The 23701-nt window shown below is 36.4% G+C and overlaps 1 protein-coding gene across 1 annotated transcript; it reads right to left on the reverse strand.

Moving 5' to 3' along the window:
- Positions 1–999: 999 nt before the first annotated feature.
- LOC112520510 (structural maintenance of chromosomes protein 5) lies at positions 1000–23229 on the reverse strand. The gene is made up of 29 exons (XM_025128956.1): positions 22957–23229; positions 22734–22887; positions 20814–20887; positions 19470–19619; positions 19289–19393; positions 19068–19213; positions 18550–18661; positions 18287–18442; positions 16930–17051; positions 16697–16841; positions 16534–16599; positions 14521–14649; positions 14343–14441; positions 14041–14206; positions 11012–11157; positions 10856–10919; positions 10646–10770; positions 10479–10556; positions 9087–9159; positions 8817–8920; positions 6609–6725; positions 6447–6524; positions 6183–6282; positions 6059–6113; positions 5033–5081; positions 4856–4943; positions 4645–4717; positions 1704–1807; positions 1000–1550 (listed from the first exon to the last, which is right to left on the reverse strand). The coding sequence occupies exons 1-29, from the start codon at positions 23200–23202 to the stop codon at positions 1489–1491; spliced, it is 3186 nt and encodes a 1061-aa protein (XP_024984724.1). The 5' UTR covers positions 23203–23229; the 3' UTR covers positions 1000–1488.
- Positions 23230–23701: the final 472 nt, after the last annotated feature.

Consider the following 23701-nt stretch of genomic DNA (forward strand, 5'->3'; position numbering starts at 1 on the left):
TTGATGGTTTGTCAAGTAACAAAAAATGTTGTATTTTCAGGTACATCATTATGGATTGCATTAGTCTTTTTGGTGGGTATCCTTAATTCTCTCATCTCTTGAACCTATTGCCCTAGATCCAAAACCGAAATGAACCCCTCTGAATTATTCTTGGTTGTGAGACACATTCACATTCAATATAAGTCCTCAAAATCCAAATAAATATAAGAAAATTTAGAAAAGTTATAATTTAATAAATAAAAATTATAGCAGTATTAATTGATAATCAAACTATTTATATTTTTATAATAAAAATCTCATTTAGTAAATTATCATAAACATATTTCATAAGACATTAAAAAAAATAGTATGACATTAACGATTATCAAAAAGCAATTTACTATTACGAAATTATGCTCGTAACAACCATTATTTCTAATATAAAAATGTGTTACATCACCACTTTATCATACCTAACAAGTCATCTTATAAATCTTATTAGTTGATGAGCTTTTTCAACATTTTCCCATAGTTTTTTTCCAAAACAAATGAGATAATATTTGATTGCTATCTATCATTGATAACTAAAAGTCATTACCAAGGACTCAAGTAGCAAAGTTCCCTTTCAAGAGCCTTGCAACATCAATGGGATTTTTTCTTTTGCTACGACTCACGACGCTGTATAATTGATCAACATGCATATTAACTGATCTGAATACCCACCGTTAAAAAGAAAAAAAAACCACTTTTGCTGAGAAATGCTCAGACTGACTTTCATTTTAAATACTATTGAATATATATGTTTTTATGGGTGACAATCAAATTGGTTTGACAAACTATTATACATGTTTGTTTTTTAGTTTCTAAAATACAATCATATTCAAAATTTTGTATGGTTTTGCAAAAATACTCCCAGGTACTTGTATGATTCTGCAGATATACCTTCAAATTGCAGGTTGTAAGAATACCCATAATGTTTTACGATATATTCGTAAACGTATATCCAACACAAATCTGGTCTTTATCTCAAGAAGTAGAACGATTGTTTCCATGAAAACCATAGCCTTGTGAAAAGTGTGAGACAAATAAAGCTTTCCCATAAAGTTCGAAGAGTCTAAAAGAAGTCGAGACAAAAGCACAACACCGTAGAAACAAAAAAGAAGGCGCACAACAAAATTAACACTAACCCTCAGTTTACTCTTCGAACTCTACCCTTCCTCCGGTCTATGCTAGCTACATGGAGCAATGACCTGCTAGAGGTGCTGCAAATTCAGAAACAACAAAGCCATAGTAGCATACCATTTACACGTGTTCTCAGTTTGCATACCTTAAATATTCACAAGTTACAGATTCCGAGGTTTGCACCTGCGAATCGTGCCATATTAGCATCAAAAGTTTCAAAAAGCTGTTTAACACACTTCCTTTCTGTCTGTAACATCACAATGAGAAAGAAAGAAAGAAAAAAAATCATTAATAACAATCATCATTCACTATTTTTTCTTACAGTTTTTAGCAATGGCTTTCCCCCAACAATCCCATAACAGAGCCCCAACTTCCTCCAAGTTTCCATACTGCAAATGGGAAACAGCATGGTTTAGAAATGTTGCATGACAATAGACAAGATGATGATAATAATAATAATAACAATAATAATAATAATAATAATAATAATAATAATAATAATAATAGCAGCAATGAAATCGAATGTTGTTATAAGTTATCACCTTCTGACGGTTGGTCAATCCACGGGCCATTCATCACTGTCAGAATCGTACATGACTCGCCATATTCCAAATCAGATAGCAGTTTTGGAGTAAGCAAGAAACACCTAAACATGATGCACAAAAATAAACACTCCTAAGAAACTTTCAACATTTGAAGGGATAAAGCTTTGAAGCAAGGGAGAATGTTTCACAATAACTTTTCTCACTGGACAAGAAAAAACAAGCCAACCACCAAAACCAAACCAATACAGTATATCCCACTCGAAAACAAGGTCCAGGGGATGTATGCAGACCTGTCCTCTACCCTTTTAGGATAAAGTAATTGTTTCCGTGAAGATCCTTGACTTGTGCAAAAGTATGAGTGAAAAGAGAAGAACCAATACTAGTAGATAATAAGCAGCAGAAAAGAATAGGCACTGAAACATATAAAAGTTAGGAAACAAACACGTCCCTCCAACCATCATAACCATGAAATATAGGGAGAGAAGCAAACCTTTTACATATCTATGAATATTACTAGCAAATTTTTTGGTTACTTATCATTGATATCATAATTATTACTACATCATCAGATAGTTAACCTCCAACTCGATCCTGGAATATAACTAAAGGAAATAATGTAAACTAAAAAAGAAATTCTGTCTATTTGTTGGGCAGTGAAATTTGAAGAAAAAGTGCATTACTCAAGTACACATGATGACTGGTTGTAGCAACAACTTTCCAAATGGTATCAATCTCTAAAGATATTAAAAAGATGCATCAATCACACTTTTGGGATCAAAGTTGACGATAAAAAGGATCAGGCCAAGGCCTCGTTTGCATGGTCACCATTCTGATAAAATTTAATTTTGGAGTTATAATAAAAGAAGAAAAAAGAGAGAAAAGGGCAATCGATTAGAACAAGAGTCCCTTAAAAACAAGGAACTAATCACTCGGACAGTAACCACTATGCTATATCATATTTATTAAAATTTATTAGAAATTATAATATATATATATATGGTTCGATTTGACTAAAATGACCAGTTTCTTACAAAAAAACCTATAGCAGAACCAAATTACTCAGTTTCAAAAGTTCTAAACCAGCCGGCTGAACCATGCAACACCCTTATATAGCGTTTGGTAGGCAGACATGTCCGGACTAGATGAGACAGGTGTCTGTCTGGTGTTTGGTACGACTAGGAACGGATAGCACAGAACTAGACAAGTTGCCACTAAAAGTTATTTGATATTATATTTCATATAATAATTATAAATGACACAAGTAAATATTTAAATAATTTAATTTATAAACATTTTTACAGTTTTCATACACATAAATACACACACACATATATATAGTAGTACCAAATTTGAACAAAAAATTTGATATAATTGATGGTAATTCGAAAAAACTTGATTCGTACAAAGGAAAAATTATGTTTTATTCAGTTTGAAAGATCCTTCTCAACTGGTGGAGGCATGGTGAAGATTGTTGCAACAATAATAGTTGCGGAGGTAGAGGCAGTGGACGATGTGAAGATTGTGGATATCGGTGGTGGTGGCGGCCAACAATGGTGGAGGTAGTTGTTGCCGGTGTAGTGGAGGTGGAGGGTAGTGGTGGTGGTTATGGTGCAGGTGGAGGTAGCCCACGATGGTAGTGGTAGGGGTGGGCAGTGGTAGTGGTTATGGTGGAGGTAGCCCACGATGGTAGTGGTGGTGGCAATGGACGGTGGTGGTCGGTGAAAGAAAGTGGTTGTGGAGGTGGTTGTTGTAGAGGAGGAGGTGGAGGTGGTCGATGGTGGTTGTGGAGGTGGAGGTGGCCAACCGTGGCTACCGGTGGCCGCCAACGGTGGTGGCGACTATGACCAGCGGTGTTGAGTGTTGACCATTAAAACAAATATAATATTAAGGTTACATATCAAACAAGGTAGATTAGTAATGTTTAGTTTCTTGTCCCACCTATTTTGGTCGAACAAGAAATAGCCTTTTTAATCCCAATTCTTGTCCCTGCCCTATGTAGCACCAAACATGGAACAGTTGGTTCTTGTCCCATCCCATGTCGCGCCAAACGTGGGACAGTGATTTTTGTCCCGTCATGTCCCGTGTATCAATCGCAGCGTTAGATTTGTCAATGTCTGGTTTGTTTCTGATCTGCCCGTTCTAATATGTTCTGCCCTGGTTGATGCTGCTCTGTTGCATGTTCTTATGCTCTTTTATGTTTTTATGTTGATCTTTTTGGGCTCATCTAGCCACTTGTTATTTATTATGCTAACCATATACATTGCATCGACTTAATGAACCTGATCCATCTGTTTCTGAATTGGCCTTCTGGTTTTGCTTTGATCAGTTCCTAGCCAAGGTAGGTTTATTCCTGTGGTTTCTCTCATATTCTCCAAATCATTCACTGCTACGTACTTGGTTCGACTTTTAGTTGTAAATTTCTTGTTTAGTTGTCAGATGAAAACAAACCCCATGCAAGCTGAGGGTCTTCATGGAAATTGCCGCTCTACTCCCCGTGGTAGAGGACAAGTCTTCATACATCCCACCACCGGCCCCACCTCCAGGTGGGGTATACTAGGCTCGTTTGGTTTGGTTATGAAAACAAGTCCCTGGCTGCCAACCCTCTGGATTTGTTGACTGAACTTTTTATCTAGACATGCAAAGAGGAGGTCCTTCCGGTTTTCAAATTGTGCTTCTTATTTGTGTCAAATTGGGTGCACTAAAATCCTAAAACTCCAAAAAAAAAACCGAAGGAGTGTTTCACTCCGTTCAGTAAGTTGGCCTTGCTAATTTTGTACCGGTATAGTCCTTTTAATATATGTCAGTGGGAAGTAAGTAGTACCATAATTATCCTATGATAGTGATTGAATAGACCTTTCCAATCATAAATTCTGAAATTGCAGACGGCATGCACTCAAGGACAATCTTTTTTAAAGATATTAACTGAAAGAATCCTTACTGTGGTGTATTTGGTTGGCTTGCAGCTCTGACTAATTGCTGGAACATCTTCCTTTCATTAATAGGGTCCATTCCTAACAGATATCAAAAATAGGTAACATCACAATCACTCAGGAAAAAAATGTTAATCAAGTAAAAGAATCGTCATAGTGGAAAGTTAATCCGCAAAGAAGGTAATCTTAAATCAATAATGCAAATAAACATTCACAAACCTTGATTAATCTCATCAACAACCCTAAATGGGCAGTTTGTGAGGTCTTGTAGTGAAACAAGGTAAAGAATCGTTGAAACCGATCGTTCCTACACAAGGACAAGAAAGATTGTAACGAGATATAACAAAAATAAGAGCAAATTTTCATACAAAAAATATAAACAACTCATCATTATACCCCTCCAGATTGGTGGTGAGCACTTAGAACTTGAAGTTGTCCTGCTTGCCTGATATTCATTGTGAAATCAAAAGTAAATGTAAATAGTACAGCTCTATATAATGAAAACTATAAGGCAAATTTCTGTAGTGTTCACCAGGCAGAAACTAAAAGTATTAAATGCCCATATACCAAAATAGTAGAAGAGATAAATGAAATCAAAAGAAATTCCTGCATTCCCTATGGACCCACTGCAGATATAAAGCATAGTAGTCAAAGTGCAGGTCATGACAAATGACGTGGCACCTTGCCAAATGTAATGCACCAAGGTAACTCTTATTATATCAAAAGTATATTTTGTAAGAGTAAAAAATTTCAATGGTGAGTTTTGTTTTAAAAGGTTCATACTTGATGGTAACTTTCAGAAGTCTTCACTTGATTGTCACTTCTCGAGAATTACCATTTAATGGCGGTTTCTCCAGAAGCCGCATCTTGACAATAATGCATATCCGTATCATATATCCAACCTTCCATTTTTATAATCACTAATTCTTCTAATTTGCTCTCCTTCCATCGTCACTCACAATCTATTTTGTAATCAACAAGATCCAAGTGAGCGGATAACTAGGGTCACTATCACATTCAGTGTGGTCAATTAAAGATTGTTTTGTTCAGTTGAGCTTTGTATCACAAGGACAAATATTGGCAATGACAACCTGCATAAATAAGAAAATTATCGCCTGCAAGAAAGCAGCTTCAGAGGTGTGACTAAAGCGAAATATTTTCTCTTTTTGTCTATTTGTTATGCCGGTGTTTCACGGGTAACTTCTCCAATTATGTGGTCAGAACGGTGAGATTTGTTGATAAGAGTGAGAGGTTTCACGGTTATGTCAACAGTTTGATGGAACTGTTGACTATGGAATTCCCTCATAATCTTTTGCCTACAGCTTGAAGAGTAGAAGATTCTTTTGTTCCTTTAAAAAGGTTTTAAATTTTCAAATATCACAATAAATCAAATAGGAAAAAAAAGGTTAGAATAGAAATTACCTGAACTTCACTTTAATAAGAATTCCATAGCTATCAAATTCATTACCATGTTCATCTGACCACAAAAATAAATCAATATAGCAGTTGATGAATTTATTAGAAACCTCTCATATACTGCACATACCCAATGAAACCTCTCCTGCAACAGCCATTTCTTGAAAATTCCTGCTAAATGTCTCATTTATTTGAGCAACTAGGTTTCTAAGTGTCGGGAGCCATTTCTCCTGCAGGTAGCAAAAATCATAAAATTGTGTGATTGTACAACTCAAGCAACAGTATAGCAGTAATCTTCAGTGATCATTCATTGTTCTAAATACTTCTCTTCTTTTCAGAAATTCCAACATTATAGCAGAATGTGGTTCTAAAGAATAAAGCAGAACTTCTTAACCTTCAAAGAATTCAATTCATTTAAACGAGTAGCCAATCCTTTTTCATCTGATTCCAGTTTCGTTGAGAGCTCCTTGATCTGTCAAGGAAAAATCAAATGGATGAAACATAATTCAAAGATATGTTAAATATAATGGACAATTTCAGTGCAAGAGAAGTTTACTTTTCTTTGACGGTGCTCATATTCCTCCAAAATGTTGTGGTTCAGAAAGAGAATAGAATTGGCTTGAGAGGTAATATCTTGAATTGCAGCATTCAATTCCTCAATGGTCGAAGGTAGCTATAGAACAGCATTAAATCTCATGAAATCAATAATAGACCTCACAATTGAAGCAGTCAACACAAAGCACACAAGGGGAAACATAGGCTTATCCTGTAAGGAATATGAAAATTCCTGTAAGGAATATGAAAATTATATGGGTAGCCTGAATTTTAGCCTTCTAAAGCACTGCATTTTTAAGGCTATGATGATTTTCAATTCTGTTGGTATTAAAGGGCAAGTTCCACATCACCTGATATATTTAAAAATCTAGTGTTTCATGTTTCTTTCATCTGGAAATTAGATGTTGAGTAATTCATCGAACTTCCCCTTTTGTAGGTTTCAATCGCCATAAGTTAATATACATACTTATTTGAACATTTTCCTCTAAGTATGCACATATGTTCATATCACCAATACATACAGTTGATATGATAACACCAATTAATGCAAATAGTCCAAGTATTACAAGTACCAACCTAAAATGCTCAGCCAGTCAGCATCAAATCAAAAATTAGAAAATTTTGTTACAATGGGATTGTTTGTGGAAGCCATAATCCCACGGACAGGTATGTGGGACCCACTATATGGGTAGGTGAGGCTTGTCTATGGAGGTAAGGCTTATTCCACAAGCACTGCTCAATTTCCTAGCTTTTCATTCTCTAGATGTCTTAAACAAGATAAAGACAGTATCGGCAAAGGAGTCAAAGAGAACCTTTTGGTAAAAGTCAAACTTTAATGTTATAAACCATTTTTAATCATTTTCACAGTGGATTATAGTTCATATTTCCCAAAAGTCCTGCTTTTCTTATCCTTCTCTCCCCACTTGCATGATTAAAAACCCAGCCCTGAATCAGATAACTTTAGGTCGATTTGCATGAGCAGATTAAAAAAGGAAGAACTCCCAATTTGATATAGGTATCGATCAGCGAATCTCTTCTTTGTGGCAACTACCAAAGAGAAAATAAAGAAAAAAAGTACTACCACTCCTTTCTCCCTCCATAACAGGGTTCAGGCTAAGCCTCATAATCTTCAAATCGAGGGAATGGAGAACTATGCTGTTAATCGCACCGCTACAGCGGTGCTATCACAGTTAGCGGTTATGGGCCAAATAGTGGTCCCACGATTAGCGGCGCTATTGACCACTAAATGACCGCATTTTGAACGCAAAAAGCAGCCGCATAACCTCTATTTGTGTATTGGATGTCTTGTAGTTAAAAAAAGTAATTTTGTGGGATTTTATTTAGGACTTGAATTTGGTTTTATTTTAGTCTAACAATATCAAGGTTTCATTATTCTTATTTTTCTTGGACTAGGATGCCATTATTTCTATTTTTTTAACTTGGACACCATTATTCTTATTTTTTTGGATTTGGACACTACCACTTTGACCCCTTGATTTTAAATAAAAGGATTCATTGTTCAATTATTTTTATTTGGACTTGAACATCATTATTCTTATATATTTTTTTATTGAATACATAAAATATGTTGAGTTATGTATGCATATAGAAATAATTCTAATTATCATACGAGCCGCTATTTTTGGACTGCTATTTCCCATTGCGATAACTGCTGTTTCAGATCATGTCCCTGACCCGCGATTTCATATTTTGACCGCTGTACAACATAGATGGAGAATTCATCAAACTCAGAGTGCCCTTAGACACCTGAAAGGCACGTCTAATGTTCCAATCAGTTAAGCTTTCTGACTGTAAACGAGCTGAATGAAATGTCGGACATATTGAGCTAAAATCCTCATGCAAGTATACCCTATCACAAGGTAAGTATGCTCGGAGTAAAAATAACGATCACTGAGTATAACGCATTTTGAATGATTGTTTGAATGCCCTAATCTAGCAGCACTTGCTCTTAACTTCCCCACCCCATGTTCTGTGGTTCAACTGAGTACATTCGGACACTGTTGTAAAAATATGATCATCTTAAAAACAGCAACAAATAAATCGATAGTTATAGACCTCATAAATCTGTCATGGGTTAAAAAATAAAGCAATGTTAACTTAAATTTGCATAATGCCACCAAAGGGTACACAGTTAATTCACTTATGAAACAACTCAGATGGATACTTAAAAAATAAACTTTAGCCAAACCTGAAGAAATTCCTGTTCAAGAGCACGAGTAATAACTGCCACTGATTCTGCAACTTTCTTGGCAGCTGCCAATTGTTGTCGATGGTCCTCCACATCCTTCTTACCTTATGAAATGTTAAAAACAAACAAACACAACTCGTCAATAGACCATAAAGATTGTCAAATTTAAACCAAGGCAGTGCAAGGACCTAGGTCATTCCATTAAATCTCATTATGCAATGAACACTGTACTAGCCACTTTATATCAAGGAGTGATTAGAAGAAACATACAATTTTCAAAATGTAAAGAAGCTTGCAATGCAAGCTTTTCTTGCTGCTTGATACTCGCTTCCATCTCTTTAATCTGACCAAAGGACAACAAACAAGCACAAGACAATTTTGATTTTTATGTAAAGATTGTGATTGATAAATAACACATAATGCTAATGTAATGATGCTACATGAACTCCCAGTTAACAAAATAAATGAAGATCAAAATGTGTATAAATAATGAAAATGCCCCCAAAACTTTAAGAATGGTTTTAGTTCCCTGAATTTTTTAATAAAAACTTCACCAGTCGAAGTTATTCAAGTTGTGTAACACATTGGTTATTTTTTAGTACCAAATCATTCACGGCATATATACAAAATCTTAAACCAAGTAATAAATGAGTTATGAAATTACAAATGTAGATGATACAGCATGGTGAGGATATAATAGCCACACCAAGTCACCAACGTGCACTGTTACCTGACTAGCTGATGAAATAATCTAAAAGCACAAGGAGTGGCACTTAACTATAAACTCACTATAACGCAATCGTAAGGTCAACAGGAAAAAAATGCCTTCCGAAAGAAAGGCACAGGGAAAGGAAGGTAAGTGGAAGACATGGTAAGAAGAATAAAAACTAACTTGGCATACATTTACTTTTGCCTGTAGCAATTCTTCTTCCTTTGTTTACACTACAACCAATAGTCAATTCCTATAATTTGTTATACATTATCTTTTATATTCAATATTATTGTCTAGGAAGCAGGGGCGCTTCTATCCCTTGCCGAGTCCCATATTGGTTGGCTTTGATTGTGCAGCTTTGACCACATTTCCGACTTATCTCAACCACAAATAGGATATCACGGAATGAGGATACACAAGGAGCAACTTTGGTCTTCCTTTTACCAAAAAAATAACAAAAAACACAATTTGCAAAATTAGAAACAAAGGCTAAAATAGAAAACATAATTATGTTAATGACTGCGAAAGAAAAATGCAAGATGATACAAGTTTTTTTTAGTTTAGACTAATATGGATACATAAAGCAAAAGTAAAAGCATGATATGACATAGGTTTTAGTCTACATGCATCTTATATATTTAAGGTATGAATCATGAAATAACTTGTTTTTTTATTGATTTGGTTTTTAGACTTCATACACACATAAACACATACTGATCCCCAATCTTTTAGAATCTCCTCATTCCGGTATTCATCTGTATCCTTGCAACATAGATTATTATGCACTAATGAGTGTAACACAGAGAGTTTAAACTATGAAGTATGTTAGGATGGTCATTATTCTAACAGCTATAATTTCAATGGCTTAGGTTTTCGGTATAGGTATAGGATAAGACCATAAAGCTTAAACAGCATTGCTGTAAGACAGTAACACCATAGTAGAAGAATACCTTCAACTCAAGTTCAATGGAGGCCATGAACTTCTCAGCATAATTTTTTCTGTGAGCAGTAGCTTGAGTGAGAAGATTCTGCAGTCAGGATATGACCAGAGTCATACAACCAAATATGCCAGGCCATCTAAATAAGTGGAAAATGCTCATTGCACCAAGACATCTACCTTAATTTCCAATACACATTTAAATCTCTGGATATTCAAGTTCTCAACATCTTCAACGAGCTTTGACATTACAATAGCCGCATCTTCTTCCCTTCTCAGTGATTGTAGTTTTAACCTCTTTTGGTCTAGAACAACAGCATATTCAGTTGGAGAATACAAAATTTCTTGACTACATCGAAGTGAAAAGTATAAGAGAAAGAGGCTACTCACTAACTCGGTTTTGTAGCTCACGTTGTTTCCTTTTCTCATGCTGTGCTTCGTTAACAAGATTCTCCTGCATGATGGGACAAGTAACTTCGTTAGGTGTAATGCGTAAAAGAATGATTCACAGCCCCAATAAGAAATATTTACGTCATGCTAACATACACGTTGTTTCTGAAGTTGAGCTTGTGCATCTTCTAACTCCTTTATTTCACTCTGAAGTGACTTGAAACTTGCTTCTAGAACAGAGATGGTCTCGACCAACTCCTTGTTCTTTCCCCTGAGCGTGTTCAATTCCTCACCATCCGTGTCTGAAAAGATGGACACAAGCATTCTCTTAGACATACAGAATATCAGTGTATTATTTTGTGCTTTTCGGGGTTTTATTTTGACCCATCATGTACATATTGTCTCTACTCTGACCTAAACAGATCATCTTCTAAGAGACGATTGAGCTTGGAATTGAACACTTGGTGTTGCTTAGAGGGGTTTTGGCTACTAATTTTAGGGATTAAACCGCTTCTATTGCTTCTGTAGACAAAACCCCCCATCACTACATTTCCTCCTCGAGGGCAACTCTTTTTTTAACTCCTCATTTGAATTTTATGAATTTCAAAGGGGTGGAAAGCCCTTCGTAGAAACTGAATTCTCTCAGATGAAGAACCCATGTTCATTTGCATATACACAGTTAAGGGTTTTCTTGAATTTTGTCAGGTTGTCAGATGTTATTGCCCTTTGGCCAACGCAATGGAGCTGAAGTTCGATGCATTGATTTTTGGTTGCTAAGCTCTTCTATCTGCTATTTAAAAGATTTGACTTTCTTCGTCCATCAAACTAGGGCAAGCCTTTAGGTTGTTTAAGTAGGTTTGCGGTAGGTTGTTGCACTCCTACCCCCGTCTTGGCAAGGTAGGCTGTTGGAATAGCCACCTCCTGCCACAATCAATGAAAAGAAAACTAGAGTTTTCCTGAATTCCTGCTGCAATTTTCTTGTTTGCAATCTTTGTTAACAAATTTTCTCTTCAGGTACATATTCCCATTTTTTGTAAGTTCTCTCCATTAATGCATCAGTAGAGAGAAACAATAGTAAAATAAAGTGATAAAACAACAGCGGAGATGAACAGGGTGGAGGTGAAGATGATTGCGGTGAAACTATCACCAGGTCATGAAACTCCATAGCTAGTGCCAATGGGATCATTACTTTTTCTTGACAGAAAGTCTGGTGAGGAAATGAGACCAAACCAGCTGGAATTCCCATATAATCTTTTAGAAACTCGTTGAATTTCAAACTTGGAAGCTTTATTTGTACTGGCTAAATCTTGAAATGTTTAGCTTCTGAAGTTTTAATTCTTGGAATACCATATAAATGACGGGTTCGTCTCTCGCTAATGGGTGCTACGCCATGCTTGAGAGCTACAGCTTACTCATGTTGTGGCCAGTTGAATACTTCACCATCACCTTTCAATAACTCTTGGATCTAAATTGGAACCTCAATCTATTTTTTCATTGCAACCCCCTCCACAGAATGTAGTTCCATCAAAAAATTCTGTACATCATTTTGCAATTCCCAGACCATGGATTTTATTGACACCATGGTCTGGCATAAACTGCAATCACATTGCAGTACCACCATTTGTGTCCTACCTGAAATTTTTCATTCAGAGTACCCAAAACCGACACAGGTGGGTAGGTAGAGAATACCTAGGGGTGCGAGACAACTCTCTCTAAGGAACTCGGTAACGGAGGCGTGCAAAGGTTTCCTCAGGCAGTGTGTACGAGGCCCGGGAATGGATTCACCGCCGTATGGCTGACCGGCGATTACTAGCGATTCCGGCTTCATGCAGGTTAGTTAAGTGCCAAATTAACTCATGTCTCCCCCAATGTTTGTAGTCACTTCTGCTGTGTTCTCGAAACCTTTATTACAAAGGAAAGGAAAGGAAAAGGAGGAAAGTAAAGAAACTCGTGTGTTCTCGAAACTTTTTAGCAGAGAGGAAAGAAAATGGATGGAAATAACGATAAGTTTCCTCCCAAATATGGGAGGAAAGGGAATAAATTTGAAAGAAACTAAAGCCCCTTAAAAAGATTATTATTACAAAACCACTCAACCTTTCATTTTAAAGGATGTATTTTTTAACGGGTTTATTTGTAAAAGTGATATACTTACTTTCTTTTCCTTTCTCTCCTGTTCAAGAAAATAAAAGATTATTTTCTTTCTTTTCCTTTCCTTTTCCTTCCCTCTCGAGATCACAAATAAAAAAAATTATTTTCCTTTCCTTCCTTTCCAATTTTGTTCTTTCTTCTTTCTCCAAATACAAGAACACAACCACAAGGGTGGTGCCTGATTGGTTTGAACCTGGCTCTAATGGTCAAAAGTACCAGGAGGTCCCAGGTTCAAATCCAAGGAGGAATAAAAATCCCCTTGTGGCCACGGAGGTTCAAATGCGCTGACTCTGGGCTATCTGCAAAGCAAGTGGTCGTCCTGGGATTAGTCGGCTCGCATAGCGGGTTGGATATCCAGGTTAATCAAAAAAAAAATACAAGAACACAGCGTTCATGCCTAGCATGATATCGATGTTGCCCAACTCCAACGGAAGGAAATCCTCTTTCAGTTCTGCTAATGATAGAATCAGTCATCAACCACATTCCCATAATGACCATACAACTCCCGATGTCTTGCCAATTGAAGCCCTGCTCAACTACGCAATAGGAGATGAAATTGTGGGTATGTCTGCCACTGATGAAAAAACTAAGATACCAATCTGATGGGAACAGGATAAATGATGGAAAAGACCAACACACTTCTATTGATAAGAACTGATAATAACAAATTAACATGATAAATGACACTAATGATACGAAAACAATACTAACAAGCAAACAGACCTATATTCAAGAGAGAGGTAATCTCTCCAATCTCCATTGATGCTCACTCAACTTGAAAGTGAAAAGAAAACAAATAAGCATAACCCTCTCCTGCCACTCCCACTCTGTAAATAGACTATTCAAATCCAAAATACTTAAATTGCCTCTATTATTAATTTTTATACTTACACCTAAAATAGACAAAATGGTTTAGGCCTAACAAAATTGCTAGTCAAGAAGTTAGTTGAGAGGGTTAATTAAAAAAAAAACATTTCTTGACATAAGGGAAAACCATCGATCAAGAAAAGAAATAGGGCATTAGTTTCAGAACTTACTAGACAAAAGAAGACGAGAGTCACCCACTGCTTCCACAGATGCTGAAACATGACCACCATATCTGGATTTAGACCAGCGATAGTGATTGTCAGGAGTCCAAAGATCCATTACACCAAAACTATGGGCCATGTCTGCATTTTCATCACTCTTTTTAGACCCTATGTACTGGCAGAATGATTAATAAAACACAAGTTTTAGCATACAGTTATTAGAGGATATAAATCTTATCCACTTCAAAAATATTCATGGTTTTATTTTACAGTTTACCAATGTATTAAACAAGATCAGAACAAGAACATACTGAATGTTCTAGACCAGATTGTCCAATCAAGACCTCTTTGACTGCATACGGAGCATCAAAAACTTGATCAAGCCTTGAATATATTCCCATGGATGACATCTGCTCGTTTCATCAAAATGGAAATAAATAATGGTGCCATAAAGCATGTATGCAAGTAAAAGAGAATGACAAAACATGCCTCCTGAGATATATGCAACGGCTCTGGAATGCGGCCTGCATCAGCCACATGATTTATGACTGCAACATCAAATGACCTAAGGTTCTTGAACAAATAGTCACGGTCAGCAGAATCCTGAGTTATAAAAGCCTGCATTTAGCAACATAGAAAAAAAAGTATTAGCAATGAGACAGCAAAGTGGAACATTCAGATGGATCATTTGTAGCGCGGATGAAAGTTCCTCCAACTTCAATTTAATAAATAAAAACACTATAACAATGGTGAATTCTTTGAGGTGGGTTAAGGATGTAGAATATAGCCTCTTATGCTTGCCAAATATTAGAAGTTAGGTTTCTAGATATCATGTTACAATTATTCTTTTTGCAAAGTTCTAGAAGTAAAATTACATTTCATTTTTCTTTTGATGGTGGCACGAAAGAAACAGAGAAACGGGAAACTAGAGCAATAAAGATTGGATTTATTGCAAATTAACATCAAAGAGAAAAAGAGAAATGAAATAACCGCAAAGCATGTAAGTTTCTTTCATGCACAAGTAGTGAGTGATAACCTCGTACCATAGATATTGAGGGAATATTTGGAGGTAGTTCCAGGGAACACCTAAATCCTGATGTTTATATCTTCTTCAGTACTTAGAAGAAGGTTCCTTTGTTGTAATACAAACACAGATGTTTTTTCTCATGCAGTCAATGGGTAAATAACAAATTATATCTACTTGTATCCTTGAACTCAATATTTCATCTTTCATGACTCCAGGCTAACTTTGTTTTACTTTTCATCGATTCAGATTTTTAGGTGCTGATAGGCATACAATTAACTCACGGACTATTTCCACAAATCTCCTCCAGTTTTGCATCCAACTGACAATTTGATCCCAACATTATGTAAAAGCTACCATCAGCCTCCCATAACGTCAGCAGAAAGAAGCAAAGACTGTAATCAAGGGCATAATAGTCTTATTGTGTGCAGTACTTTATAAAAAGCAAAAATGAACTTTTAGTCCTGTGTAATGAAGTACAAAAAACAAACTGTAGGTTGAAAACAAAATCTCTATAAATCCCAGGGATGCTAGTGGCAAATACTCAACTAAATTCAGATCTTCAACCCATGTATCTAATGGACTAAAACCAAGGGAGGTTGTTCAAATAACCCTCAAAGTTGTGTCCAAGGGATGCATCATATCAATTTTGGGAGTCAAATACCAACTCTTCAGAACCACCACAGAGATCCTCCTCAAATTAATTTAGGCACAAGTTAGTTTTTCATGATTAGTACCAGCAGAATCATTTAAGTAATCCAACAAACGACTGTTTCTTTATCAAAACCTTCTTAATTCCTTCTGTCCTACCTGGTTCCATATGCATAGGTTATAATAATATAAACTTTGCGCCTAATGAAAGCTCCTTTGATTATCAAAGCCAATTTGAACTCATTTTCTGGAACAGCTGGAGTCTATGCAACTGTGACACTTCAGAATGCCCAGATGTGCTAAAGACATCAAAGCGGCTCCAACAAATTTACGATACAGCCAGTATACAGCTGAGAAAGTTTGGTTTGTGTTTTCATCCTTTCAAGTCCTAACACATTCCTATGCTTCAAAGGTCAAATATTTAAACAAAAGACAACAGAGGGTTAAATGTAGTACGTAGAAGCCAGTGCTAAGCTGGATGCAAAGTAGGATTATATGTTATTGAAGAGTTTTAAAGCTTTTCGTCTGTGATGAAATCAAGTGACTTGCAATCATATACGATATTTACTCTCCTTTTAGCTAGGATGTAGCCAACTCAATGATAAAGGTGATCACCTTAATATGAAACTGAAATTTGAATATATTTTAAGTTCGTAAATGTTTTCGGTTCTGAAAGAAGCTTTCCTAACTGCTTTCATTGGTTATTATTAGGAGTTACAACCCTCAGGTGACACTAGGAACAACATATTCCTCATGAAGCAATAAGCCATTTGATTAAGGTCACATAAGTATGAGAACTGAAGTGCAAAAGGTCTGAATAAAGGTACCTTCCATATGTAATACGGAACATGACTCTCTAAGTAGGCAGCATGAAGCTGGTTTGAGATGTTGACCTGAAGCATTGTTGATACCAGTTTAAGAAAATAAAATGAAAATATTCAACAAACAGAATGCCACAATCTACTTCTTTTACGCAAGTGAGTTAAGTACCTCCATTATAACAGGACCATAAACCTCCCTCTTAAATTCATGTCGGTGGGATTGTACCCAACTATAAGCATCAGATATTTTTTCGGCTCCAGAATTCCGTAATGCCTGTAAACGTTTGTTTTTAATATTTTCCATCTCCCTTAACCTACAAAAGTACAGGAGAAGCTGGATGAAATGCAGAGAGAAGAGATAAGCAGATGCAACACTGTCTTTGCCTAGAGTTGATCATTCACCTTTCTGCAGATTGTCTTGCTAACGCTCTATTTCGATCTAAAAGTTTCTCCTTTTCTTTCTTTTGGTGTCTCTTCTCTCTTGCAGATGCTTCCAACTCTAATATTTCTGCCCCTAATTTTTCCTGCAAAGATAGATTTCCAATAATTACAGTTCCAAAATGTGTTCCAATGAACATCTGCAAAAATTGCAAACGTAATTCTTTTTTAATGTTAAATGAATATTTCTTTTATGAAGCTCTTTTGATTTTGTCGCAATTGAGGCAAGGGCAAAAGAGATTTGAACCTTGCATCATTCTGCATGGAAGGGAAAGACCTATTATGATAATCAGATTTTATTTTAGTGAAAAGATAGTTATTATAATCAGATGGCTGGAAGAAATTGATAATAGTCATACAAGCTAATGAATCTGCAGCTATTGGGCCTCCCAAAGCGCTTCATTTGCAATCAGTGTCACTAAATCCATTTGGCTAATTGTTCATCTTTTTTAGCATAATCCATGCCTGATGGCATCTTAATCAAAATGGATATCTTCTTTTTAAACCCCTATCCACTAAGAGCTTACAGTTGATATTTTTCCATCCATAAAATATTTAAAATCATTTGAAACATGCTTTCAATTCAGTAGTAAGGTAGCACCTGCTTCAGGCATAAGTCTCGATAATGTATCGTCAGATGATCACTTTCAACTGGTTTGCGCTGTTCCAGCACCTTATCCATTTTACCCAATTCCGTCTTCCTAGTACTCAGGACCAACAATGCTTTACTCAATCCCTCACGAGGAGTGATCTCTTAAAACAACAAGGATGGTTCCCTTTAAGGTTACCATGTGAGTTTGGATTATTTATACATCTAGCATTGTTGTTGGTACTGGTATCATCAATTACTTTAACTGGTGCAATTATTTTGACAACAATTCTCACTGGTTTTGCTTAAACCATCTTCAGAAATTTTGATTCTTTGGTGTCTCATTTCAACTGAATAATGGACTTTTTCTATCTAATTAAATTCCAAATATATGTATACATAAAGAAAGAAATGACCAGCCATGAACCGATATACATATAAAGCATCCTAAAATGACCACTAGCATCCCCCCACCCCCATCTCTTCAAAAGAAGCCGTCCAAGAATCTCCTTTTGAGTATCAACCAAAGGAAATTGGGAAACGTGTCTGGTGTTAGTCTGTGGAAGCATACTGTCATAAAGCGGGATGTTAAACAGTTTGTAGCAGATTAAGCATTGAATGAGCCTAAGCTTATCTCGGTTATATTGTAGACACGATAAGTTGATAGGAGAATCAATCAAGAATCTCATTTTAAAAAAACAGAAGGAACTAAGTGAAAGAAGTATGACTCACAATTTTATCTCTAGGAGGTTCAAAGGGTGGAAGGTTTTGCAGTTCCAATTCTGCACCTGTGAGATCTTTTTCAGCTTTAATGATTCTCTCCTGCCGTGAGTGTTCTTGCCTCTCCATTTCTTCCATGTCATGGTACCTTCCTTTCACTTTAAGACACTAAATAGTATACAAGAATAATAACAAATCAAGATATAATGCAAACTATTTCTTCAACATTTATAAGAGCAGAAGAACAGGAAACAGAAACAACTGAATCACCATACCAGCTGATTTTCTTTCTCCAGCATTTGCTTGTGTGACGTTTCAACATTATCAAGGAGGTCTCTGATTTTTTTGCATTTGGTATCCTGTTCCTTTTTTTCCAGCTTTTGCTTCCTACAAAGAAGATGGTGACATTACAATCTTACCACATATCAAACATAAATTTGGCTTTTTGTTGAGGGCATGGGTCTCAAATACAAATCTGAAGACTAGTTATTGGACTGCTGGATGTTCTTCATAAAGTTCATGGACATAATACCGCCACATAACTTATAGAGCAATTAGAACTACAATCTCCGTCCATGCAAACTACAATCACATTCACATAATGAACTTAAGTCACCGCATGGAACACCTTTCTATGATTCTATCAAACTGGAACCGACCAGAATAAAGTGTCTTCCCTAGTGTTACATATAAATTTGGGTGTAAACTCCATTTTAGATGTATATTATATGGAATAACTTATATATTATATGGAATAACATGTAGAAAATAGATGGATGAAAACCGAACATACTCAATGGGCTCTCTAAGTTCATTTAGCAATTTGGCTGCGGCATCGAGTTTCTTCTTTGCCTCCTTCTCCTGATCTTTAGCTTCAAGATACGTGGCCTTCTTCATGTCATATTTCAGCCATGGCAATTTCTTTTTCATAGATTCCGCCTGTAAGGGCATGGAATTAAAAAAGGATCTAGAAGTTTCCAACAAATTACATGTGAGACAAACTTGCAACAAAACCTTCGCTAGAAGTTCATCCCGTTGACGAACACGCTCCACGTCTCTTTCTTGTTCAGCATTAAGTGCCTTTAGCTGACTTAGAGTTTCTCTGTTCTTCTCGACAGCCTGGAAAAAATACAAACTGCTTATGATTTTTTTGGAAGATGCATATTCACCTTTGTAATAAGCTCAACACGCTTGCCTGTTCGGATCTCTGCAATTCCGCACTTGTATCAACAAGAGCACGATGCAGGACAGGAAGTTGAGGATCACCTACAGCCTTCTCTGTTTCCTCTAGAAGTCTCACTGGAGATAGTTTAGCAAACTCACACACCCTATCTTGCGGTAAGAACTGAACATCCCAAACACAAACGAAAGGAGAACAATGAAATCAAACAAGAAGTAGAAGTTGAAAACAAAAATGCAAATAAGTAAATAAAACAAGCCTAAAATTCCATAGTTTTATCTCAAACTAGTTTCATATTCGTTAACCGTGGATGTCCAGTCCATCTTGAGCACACCTCAAACAGGAAAATCTCCAGTGGCCCCGACGAGACTCAAACTAGCCAAAATGCAACTAGTAAACTGGTTGAAGTAGGATAAAATGAAACTACTGGTTGAACCAGGTTAAACATGAAACTATTAAACTGGTTGGAGTAGGATAAAAGTGTAGAATAGTCAGAAACTAACCAAGAGATGTGTTAGAAAACAAGATATACAAGTATTTCCGTCTGCCGTTTGGTATTATCTTTTAACAGCTTATTATTTGTTTTGTAAAGTTTATTCTACTTCAGAATGTGGTTCGATGAATTATGGTTTGCAATTAAGTCAAACTGTGAAACGTATAAACTTAAGATAACAAACACCATGTCATATAGCCTTCTCTGTGAACTAAAATCATATAACTGATTCTGATATTATGAGGAGAATTCCTGTTTCAGTCATCCTCTGTACCAACAATTTAATCTAGTTCTACATTCTTGGCTTCACCTCTCCAACCTTTGGATCATGAGCATCCTCATGCAATGCAACTTGCATTATGTGGGCACATATCTGATTTTGTTGTTATTACTTCGTCTCTTCTTTGATGCTGAATGCTTAAATTCAAAATACCATTGAGGCCCAGCTCACCAGGCTATATGCCTCCTTACGATCAAATTGAGACCATTTAACCTCTCCAGCGCATAACTGAATTGGCATGTACGTATCTCAGTCTACCCTTAGAATTTTTTCCTACCCTTTAAACCACACTTCAAGAAGGCACCAAGACTAGCAAACCGTAATATTTGTTTTCTACATCACCCACTTATATTGTGCAGAAAGCTTGGGCTATCTACCTCTCATCTAGTGCGGGATATACATATTTAAAAGGCACATTAATCACCAGACTGGTTACTGTCTCTAGATCATTCACGTGGACAAGATAATAAATTGGGGATCTGTACATACAAAAATGCCAATTTGCCAATTAAGATTAAACAGCAATGTACAAATTACGATGCGATCAAATTTATCGCATGCTTGGTGAGAAACCTTAAGAACTCACTTGAGTAAGATTGTTGACTTGAATATTGAACTTTTGTATTAGTTCAGTAATCTCCTTTTTAGAAGCAGCTCTGCCTGAAACAGAGGTATATAGATCAGAAGTCATGAAAATGAATTGTGTTCACAGTCGACACTGATTATGTATACATCATTAATAGCCTTATTCAAGAATCGAATGTTACAAATGCACATATGTATGTAATTGAAATACTGATTAGCTAACAAGACATTTGAGAAAACTCATCCTAAATCAATAAAACTTCATAGAGATTTTCCAGAATGAAATACATTTTTAGGGTGTAATAACCAAGTTCTAAATTTTAGAGATTTATGAGTTGGAGGGTGAGGTTGAACGTTGATCTATCTGCAGGGGGCTAGAATGTAAATAGCTAAATAAAGGGGTGGAGTCTTCATATCATTCTCATTTCAATCAGTTGGATCAAAGGTCTATGTGTGTGTGATCGTGAGAAAGAAGAAAGTAAGAAAAAGAAATCAATTGGAGATTTTCAGAAGATCAAGTGGGTGAGACTCAATCTCAGGTAAGATTATCATCCCTCTATGTGTTCTCCTTTCTCCATTGAAGTCTAAATTTTAAGGATTAGAGCTCCTTGTGTTGAATGTATTGTTCTACTTGGAGAAATGATCTTTTAGTGTAGAAATCATGAGGAAATCATTTATGTTGGTAAACTTTACTCTTCTATCAAGTTCTATGGTGTTTAGGGGTGAATTTGATTCAAAACTCCATAGTTGTGATTGATCCTACCAATTGGTATGGTAACCCTAAGATTTGATAGTTAGATTGGATTAGAAAAGGTGTGGAATGGTTATATTGTGTTTTTACTTAGTTAATGCAACCTAGCAATGGTAAAATGGATGAGGAATTGAGAATTGGAGCTGTTAAGCTCGAACAGGTCCGTCACAAGGGGACAGAAGGTCCCGCAGGTTGTCCCGCGACCTAGGACGCGTGCCAGGTCGCATAACCCACTGTGTCTGGAATTTCAACTTTCATTTGAGAGATGGTTTGTGGTTGCATTGTAGGTTATTATCTAAGGGAGTTACTAGTATTCTATTATAGGGTATAATTGAAGTAATAACCCGTCTTTTGGTACCCTAAATTCAGGTGTTCGGTTGGTGAAATCTTAGCCTAAGGGTGTGAGACTGGGCTTGGATTTCAGGTGAGTTTCCTTTTCACCGTTTTCTTACTAATGATGACTTTTTCTCATGTGGAAAGTGTTTAATACCTTATTACCCATGTTGGGGAGCTTTTATTCATTGACAAGTGGTTATAAAATATGTTTTCTTTATGCAAGTGAGTGTGCGAATGTTTTACTGTATGGGAGGTGTGTACCCAAATGTAGCACATGAATTTGTTTTATGTTGTCTATATTACGGGCAGGTGTGAGCCCAATTGATTGGTCGTAGGTGTACATGACCCTAAGAGTGTTCAACAGTTGCAACAGGTGTAGGTGTCTTATGATTTAAGTGTGTACATTTGATGTTCTCATTTATGTTTTAAGTTAGCGTTTTGGTGTGAACTTTTGGTGTTAGAGGGAATTCACTAGACCTCCGGTCTAACCCTAGCTTTTACCATGTTGAGAGCTCTAGCAAGGGCAAGGGAAAGGTGTGACTAGAGGCTTAGATAATTGTATTGAACCTTATTCTAGTTTTTGTAATAAACCTCAGCAGTATCCTCTTGAGATCTAGTTGAATTGTAGACTTTGATTCAGTATTTGATCTTGCCGGTTGGCAAAGTTATGATATTGGTTTTTAGATGTCTATTTTGAGTTTTTGGGATGTTACATAGGATATAAGCAATAACTTTTTACACTCTCATAACAACAGAAGAGTTTGTTGTTGATTTAAAAAATCATAATAGCTCGGACCAATGTTGGTGATTTCCATGTACATAAAAACATCTTACCATTAAATAGCCACTCGGACTTGTTACGTGCATCTATTTTACGCATTATGATAATCTTCTCATCTGGAGTGTCACCTCTCAAGGAAATTTTAGTATAACCAGACTCCTCCCCCCGCTTGACAAATGCACCAACAGTCGCAGCCCTCCCAAGAAGCTGCATAAATACAATCTCAATAACTGTTCCAAACCAACCAAATGTTGAAATATAGCTTGCATTAATGACCTGAGGTTCGCCTCCCAGACCAAGAGCGATTGCGCACACCAAAGAGCTTTTACCAGACCCATTTGGTCCGATGACAAGGTTCAAACGAGAACCCGGCTTGCAAACCAAGTGATTAAAAGTCATGAAGTTGTGAATTTCAATCTCCACTATATTTCCGGGCAAATAATCATCGGCCCCCCTACTGAAGAAACATAAGTTACAAAGTAAGATCAAAAAAGCATTAAGATCAATATTTTGCCTATGCATCAAGCAACCTCATGCCAACTGATTACCAACTAACTTGGTTAAATGTCCCTTTCATTACATGGACTTGCTTGTGGGTGGGAGTCCCACGCCACTTAGGTGTGCTTTTCCTCTTCTTTTGTTATAAAATTTGTCAGAGGTGCCGCCCTCTTTCCAAAAGAAGAAAAAAACTCAGAATGTAAAGATAAAATGACAGAAAATACTGCATTTAGCCTCCAAACTTATACATGGGCCCAGAATAGAGAAACAACGGGGGCACCCCATAAAAGTTCATATCATGTAAGCTTGACTATACTCCATGTCAGGGCCAATCTCACTAAAATAATGAATACAATACTTAACTGTTTTCCTTCTCCAATTCTCAGCTGCATCAGCCATAAATCATCGAATAAAACCAAGAAAACATTGGACTTTGAAACTCATGTTAAGGTATGTCATGACCTTTACAGGGATCATATCTTTAGAAAAAATTTAGGGGTCGTTTACCAAATGCTAATGGGGT

The sequence above is a fragment of the Cynara cardunculus genome (genome assembly GCF_001531365.2).
Source record: "Cynara cardunculus var. scolymus isolate 2C chromosome LG 10, CcrdV1, whole genome shotgun sequence".
NCBI lineage: Eukaryota > Viridiplantae > Streptophyta > Magnoliopsida > Asterales > Asteraceae > Cynara > Cynara cardunculus.